The sequence below is a fragment of the Artemia sp. Qi Xiang Cuo genome, chromosome 5, assembly GCF_049724085.1.
Source record: "Artemia sp. Qi Xiang Cuo chromosome 5, ASM4972408v1, whole genome shotgun sequence".
NCBI lineage: Eukaryota > Metazoa > Arthropoda > Branchiopoda > Anostraca > Artemiidae > Artemia > Artemia sp. Qi Xiang Cuo.
In genome coordinates, this window is record NC_142798.1 from 29,861,887 (window position 1) to 29,869,630 (window position 7,744).

General features: G+C 34.7%; 1 protein-coding gene across 1 annotated transcript in view; it reads left to right on the plus strand.

Moving 5' to 3' along the window:
* Positions 1 to 7,541, plus strand: part of LOC148952018 (phosphoglycolate phosphatase-like) — a 42,377-nt gene extending 34,836 nt beyond the window's left edge. Inside the window, exons 5-6 of the mRNA XM_089088806.1 lie at positions 2,714 to 2,855; positions 7,235 to 7,541. Coding sequence (XP_088944932.1) covers positions 2,714 to 2,855; positions 7,235 to 7,427 — 335 coding nt within the window. The 3' untranslated portion in view covers positions 7,428 to 7,541. The remainder of the gene's footprint in view (positions 1 to 2,713; positions 2,856 to 7,234) is intronic.
* Positions 7,542 to 7,744: the final 203 nt, after the last annotated feature.

The window sequence follows — 7,744 nt, forward strand, 5'->3', positions numbered from 1 at the left end:
TGATCTGAACTTTAATTCTTATGTATCTAATATGGTCAAATCTGCTAGCTTTTTAGTTAAATCCCTGCCTCAGATTTGAAGGCTTAGTATCCTAACGACTACTTTGAGAATCATATTAGCTTGACTTTTTCCTTATATTCTATTGTGCTGATCTTGAAACACGTAATTGCCGACTTGCTACTTTGGGTTTGCGTTGTTGCTGTTTTAGTAACTCCTTGTATTATTTACCTTAATTTTTTTTATTAAACCTCTGGAACTCCTCTTGAGCAATGAGACGTCATAGATAAGGAGGTGCTACAGGGGCCATAGACCCTCGTCTGCTGAGTTCTGTCAGCTATTAAATAAATAAAAACAAATGTTTTTAAAAATAAAAGTCAAAGTTGAAAACAAAGAGAAATTGTCCTATATAGTATATATAGTATAAGCCCATCATATATGTTTATCTTTTCCGTCCCAATCTTTATGCTAAAAGTTTGCTATAGCTTTCGTGAAACCATTTTAAATATAACAAATACAGCAAGCCGTCACTTAATTTTTCTTTTTTATTTGTCCATTGCTTATCAATATATTTAAACCATAAATCTTTTTGGCCAAAATAGAGACAATATAATGAGCCCTTACGCTCTTGTAGTATTGTGACGAAAATGTAAATTTTTTATCTTTTTGCTTTTCGGTTAGATCATCCAATATTGAAGCATTAGGACTAAAAAAGGGTCAAACTTTAGGATAAAGAGAGATGAGTTTAGTATTTCGCAGCACCCCTCATATTTAGGACAATTTAAGTTGTTCGAAGTTTTAAAGTTGCTCTCTATTTTTATTAGATTTTACATATCTACTAATTTTTGGTATCATGTTATGAGATATCTCAAATGTGGGGAAACATGATAAGGTCTATCACCCCCTCCCCCGTCTCTCAACCTTGTTGTTAACGCTAAACCCTTGTGAATTATCTTCACAAGTTTTATTTTTGTTTTCCTAGTCAGTAAGTATAAAATAGTTGCACTACTTCTCAAGGCCGTATCCAGAGGGGGGGGGGTTACCCGGTTTGACCCCCCCCCCGAAATGTTTGTTTGACTCGTAAAAATGTAACAAAAATGGACATAAACAAGTTTTGTATGCGTTTTTTGAGGTTTTTTATGTACCCCCCGCCCCTAAAAAAAAAATTAGTAAACCCCCCCCCCACCGAAGAAAAATCCTGGATGCGCTTCTGCTACTTCTAGATATCCTGAAAAAGCTTGGTAATATGACTGTCAAAGTTTAAGCATTATATGTTATTTAGCATCCTGAAAAAGCTTGGTAATATGACTGTCAAAGTTTAAGCATTATATGTTATTTAGCATTAGCATAAACAAATGAACAGAATTATGAATATGAATATTTTAGGATGCATAAAGCACACGTAAAACATGAGTAATTTGGGACATATAAGCTAAAAGATTCTGTTTATCAAAAGTATGGAAGTGAAAATCAATTCTTAATACTAAATATTTCCCAGCTCCGAAACCATAAAAAGAGACTCATAGGGGGGGGGGGTATCCTAGTACTAAAACTATCCTTGGAAAATTAATATTTTACCTATTTTATTGCGATTTTGTTTGTACTTATAATTTTATTCCTGTTTATGCGGCGTGCAAGGGCGGATCCCGAATTTTTTTTCGGGGGGGGGGGGGTTTACTAATTTTTGACTTTCGGGGGGGGGGGTTACTAATTTTTGACTCAGTTTTCGACTAATTTTACTGATTTTTACCTAGGTTTTACTAATTGTCGACTTATTTTTGACTCGGTCAAAACTTTTCGAGGGGGGGGGGTTCAAACCGGGTAACCCCCCCCCCCCCCCCCCCTAGATACGGCCTTGGCGGCGTGAACCTATATCTGGCAGCTACATCGGTTTTGACTAATTCTGTGAAATAAGTCATGTTTCTTACCTACTACCTCTCTTTAAATGCCAACATTTTATTGATTTAAACAAAATATAAAGAATTGTCACATTTGTATTTGGTTTGGAACGAGGGTCAATGGTGTGACTCTTAGCCTAGCCAACACCCACTACACTTCCTGGCTAAAGGGCGACTTCCTGACTGATAGATTGTAAAGGATGTGTTGTGAAAATTCGCTGTGTGTAGTTGGAAGATTGGCCACGTTGTATTGTATAGTGCACATCTTTTCTTTTTCCTTATTTTCGGCTAGATGTAGCGAAACCGTACCAATCGTGGAACAGTCTTTTTCCTAATCATGACCAGTTTACCCAACTTTTATAACGTAGTTACGCTTCTGCAAAGTTGCTCTGGGGAAAATGAATCCCTAGAACGCTAGAGGACTCTTTGAAGCATAATAATTCATTTTCAGAAAATTTATCACTTGATCACTCTGGTTTGTGTCCCGACTCTATTGAATCACATAATAGTACCTTTCTCGGCGTCTTTCTGAGCTTCAGATCTTCGTTTTTTACTTAGCATTTGAAAACAAAAAACCCTGATAGGGTCGGATATTTTAAGGAGATTTGACATTCGAAACAAAAAAACGCTTTTATTAACTCAAACAAATCTTTTTTAAACCAAAAATATGTTTTATTGAATTTTTATGAAAACAGACGAGATTTTGGGGAAACTTTCAAGAGACATCTAAACCTAGACCCTTCCTCATTTACCTCCATTTACTTACCATTTATTTGTTTCTGCCTTTATAGCATTTATTGTTTATTTTCATTTAAAAGGTACTGGAACACTCGTAGCAGCTGTTGAAACGTGTTCACAGAGGAAAGCTCAAATCATTGGTAAACCGAGTACTTTGATGTTTTCTGCTTTGGCCAAGGAGCATAATATTGACCCTAAGCGTGCAATTATGATAGGTGACAGGTAATAATCGGATTATTGTCATCACCAATGGTATTTCATTTTTTTGTTTAAGTTTGTCTTTGTGTTTTTTTTTTGTTTAAATTATTAGCATTACTTATTTAAGTTCTGCAAATTTAATTCAGTTTTTTTTTAATTCATTATCAGAACTAGAAAATATCGACTACTTTGATACTTCTCTGCTTTGAACAAGTGGTATAAGCTTACCATTGTGAGAGGCGATTGGTATTGATGATATAACGCCGCATATCAGCTTCATATGCTTCCATAGTCTCTGCTAGGCTTCGTTTTAATGGCCGCTATTTGTCAACGCTATACAACATTGTTGCTCTTCCCCACATTCTCTACATTGCACCCTTCTGGAAGATTCTTAAACTCGCCGATAAAATGAAAACCCGCTCCGCTTTTTTCCCTTTCACAAAATATCTAGTGACACGCTATTCAAAGCTCACCAATAGTCTTCATATTGCAGATCCTACTATGGCTGTTGTTAAACTTTTAGAAAAATACCTCCAAAAGATTTCATAACATGCTTGGAAACCCCTCCTTCTACACTAGTTACATTGTCATATCTCTTCTCCCTCATTATTGTTACAAGTGTCTGTGTTCTTGTTTATTTTTTCCTTTTTTTAATTGTCTTTCGCCCTAGAAAGTATGGTGCTCTTTTACTTTTTTTTCGTAGTGCTCCGTCATCTCCTTTTTGTATAAAGACGGGTTTTCAATAAATAATAATCATAAAGCGATGCTCGTTGCTGTCAATAACTGTTATGGGAAAAGCTGTTTTAGATGGGATAACCATCTGTCTTTGCACTATTTAAGACTAAAGTCCCGATTGACTATATTAAAAAGAATTATGTTTTTAATTTTTCCTCTTTATTTTATCATCTCTAAATTTTCTTTTTAGAGTTTATATGCTAGGTTCCTGCCAGAGGGACCTATCAAAACTTTTACACACATCTTCAACACAAAATCGGACACAAATTAGCACTTCGTAACAAAGTTAAATAAAAAAAACAAGTTTTTTTAACTGAAAGTAAGGAGCGACATTAAAACTTAAAACGAACAGAAATTATTCCGTATATGAAAGGGGCTGCCCCTCCTCAACGTCTCGCTCTTTACGCTAAATTTTTTTATTGTTTTAAAAAGCAAAGTTGTGAGACAGAGTCAAACTTTAGCGTAAAGAGCGAGGCGTTTAGGAGAGGACAGCCCCTTCATATACGGAATAATTTCTGTTCGTTTTAAGTTTTAATGTCGCTCCTTACTTTCAGTTAAAAAACTTGTTTTTTTTTATTTAATTTTTGAACGTTTTTGAATTAATGCAGCTTCGATTTTGGCTCACCGTACATGAATAATTAAACAGAAATTTGCATATCAATTTTACTTTTTTGGCTAAATGGCTTTCTCAAAATTTTGTTCTGACGTAACTTATGAATTAACTTACGTAACGAACTTCTATATTCGTATATTTTTATTACGTATATTAGGGGGTTCGCTCCCTAGTCAATACCTCGCTCTTTACGCTAAAGTTCAAGTTTAATTAGAATAAATAGCTCTGATGAAAGTAGAAAAAAACTTTAGCGTAAAGAGCGAGGTAATGACTACGGGGCGAACCCGATCATTTACGTAATAATTTCTGTTCGTTTTAAATTTTGATGTCGCTCCTTACTTTTAGTTGAAAAAAATTCTATTGAAACTAACAATTCGTCATTGAAACTAACAAATTTGAAATTATTGGCTGTTAAACAAAAGAAATATTTGAAGTTATATTTCTGCTACTGATGTTTTACGTTTGAAATTTGCGAGCCAGGGCTTGATTTATGGACAAAAGGAAAGGTCATCAAGTTTCTGTTACTACATTAGATTTTTGCTTGGGAGAAAGCTAACCGTTTTATTCTCTAGATAAACATGCTAATGTCACATAGCGTTATTTAACTCCATATGAGTTTAAATCCAAGCTGGTAATGAAATACTATTAGTGTGTTCTTTCAAAGTAAAAATAAAACTTATAGCAGTCACAGTATTAATCCGAAATAATAATTATGTCTCTGGAAAAATAAAATAACGATCTATTGGTGGAAAGCTATGTTAATCTTTTGCGGAATATGTTAGAACAATGATGGATAGATCTTGTCAAAGGCAAGAGATTTGAACGCTTAATATTAGACGCTAATTGGATGTGTATAAATACTCAATAAATATAGCTGCGAAAAAGGAGCATAGAAAGGGAGGATAAAGTGAAGAAGGAGAATAGGAAGGGACGACAAATGCCTACATTGGAAATATAGTTTCAAACTTGGATAGTGTCAATGGTTATTGAATAGCCTCGCAGCTTCAAATTGTCGTTGAAGCCGGTAGGACATAAGCTAAATATAAAAGTCGTTTAACTTCATGAAAATTATAGTGGTTCTGAGTTGTGATCATATGTTTGAATTACACAAAAATTAATTTGTTTCATTTTCATGTGTTTTTTAAATGATACATGATTCTTTCTTCTTCGGAAAAATAGCACAAAAAAAAAAAAAAGTCTAAAAAAGTCTCCTTTCGGCTTCGTACAAAATATTTTCCGTTGGTTTATTTACTTCAAATAAACCAACGGAATGATAAAAATTTAATTCTGTTGATTGGTGGTCTTAACTGCATTAAAAAAAAATAAGTTTTTTTAAATGAAAGTAAGGAGCGACATTAAAACTTAGAACGAACAGATATTATTCCGTATATGAAATGGGCTGCCCCACCTCAACGCCGCGCTCTGTACGCTAAAGTTTTTTATTTTTTTAAAAAAAATAGAGTTGTGAGAAAGTCAAACTTTAGCGTAAAGAGCGAGGCGTTAAGGAGGGGACAGCCCCTTTCATATACGGAATACTTTCTGTTCGTTTTAAGTTTTAACGTCGTTCCTTACTTTCAGTTAAAAAAACTTTTTTTTTCAGTTAACGTTTTTGAATAAATGCAGGTTTTGATCTTGGCTCACCGTATATGAATAATTAAAACAAAATTTGCATAATAGGTTACTTTTTTTTGGTTAAATGGCTTTCTCGAAACTTGTTTATTTTTTTTACGAACGTTTTTATTAGTAATAAATATACGTAACTTACGAAATAACTTACGTAACGAACTTCTATATTCATATATTTTTAATACGTATATTAGGGGGTTCGCCCCCTAGTTCTCCTGCTCTTTAAGCGGAAGTTCGAATTTTGTTCCAATTCTTTAAAAATGACCGCTTAATCACAAAGGCCGTTAATTAGAATAAATAGCTCTTATGAAAGTACTAAATAATCTTTGGCTTAAAGAGCGAGGTATTGACTAGGGGGTGAGCCCAATCATATATGTAATATTTTCTGTTCGTTTAAAATTTTGATATTGCTGCTGTTGCAGTTGAAAAACTTGTTTTTTTATATTTAATTTCTGATCTTTTTTAAATAAGGCTGGGAAGTCTGGCGTCCCCTTCATAGCAATGTCCCTTCCCCCATGAAAAATTCCTTCATGGAAAGATCCTCCCACATAACCCCCGACCCACCGCTCCCCCACTACCAGGAAAAATCTCACCTGAAAACGTCTGTATACTTCCCAATAACCAATACTATATGTTAACATTGGGTAAAGTTCATAACTTTCAGCCCTCCCCCGGGAACTTCGGGGTATTAAGTCATCCTAAAAGACATACTTCTAATATTTTCGAACATGCTGAACAAAATGGCTATCTCAAAATTTTGATCAGTTGACTTTGAGAAAAAAAATGAGCGTGGGAGGGGGCCTAGTTACCCTCCATTTTTTTGGTCACTTAAAAAGGGCACTAGAACTTTTAATTTCCATTCCAATGAGTCCTCCCACGATATTCTAGGACCACTGTGTCATTACAATCACCCCTAGAGAAACAAAAACAACAAATAAACACGCACCCGTGATCTTTCTTCTGGCAAAAAATGCAAAATTCCACATTTTTGTAGATAGGAGCTTGAAACCTCTACAGTAGGATTCTCTGATACGCGGAATATGATGGTGTGATTTTCATTAAGGTTCTATAACTTTAAGGGGGTCTTTCCCCCTTTTTTCGAAAATAAGCCAAATTTCCTCAGGCACGTAACTTTTGATAGGTAGCACTAAAATTGATGAAATTTATATATTTTAAAATCAGCATTAAAATCTGATTCTTTTGATGTATCTATTTGTGTCAAAATACCGTTTTCTAGAGTTTCGGTTACCATTGAGCCGGGGCGCTCCTTACTTACAGTTCGTTATCACGAACTGTTTGAAAGGTCTTAGTCAGAACCGAAAGTTTTAGTCTCGAATCAGTTGCTCTGTTTCCATTTATTTTAGCACTGCACTATTGTGTGTAAAACACTACGTAATAATGATTAGTTTTTTTGTTTTTTTTCTTTTAGAGCTAAGAGTGACATTTTGTTTGGTAAAAATGTTGGTATGACAACCCTTCTGGTTTACACTGGAGTCAACTGCAAGGAAGACGTTGAGATGTGGCAAACTTCGTTAGATCCCGGTGATAAGCTGCTGATCCCTGATTACACCCTCGATTCACTTGGCGATCTTTTGCCGTTACTCGAAAATTTAAATAAATAGTCTTATTTAAGTAATAGTCATTAACTAAAGGTCTTATGATGCCAAAGCTACAGCATATTTTTTTTTCTTTAATGGAATAAATGTTTTATGTTCAGAGAGTTTGCTTTTTTAAATTCAAGTTGGAAGAGATTCGCTGTTACTAGCGAAGAAAACACGTGTTACAGGTGACTGTGGGTGGATGGCTTCATCAGATATTCGTTCCCAAGAGCTGCAGTTTCTTGAAATATTAGTTTTGGACTGAGGAATTAGTTGACCGTATATTTTCGATTGAAGACCATCTATCTCTGATGAAAGACCATTTTCCATTAGATGGCGTC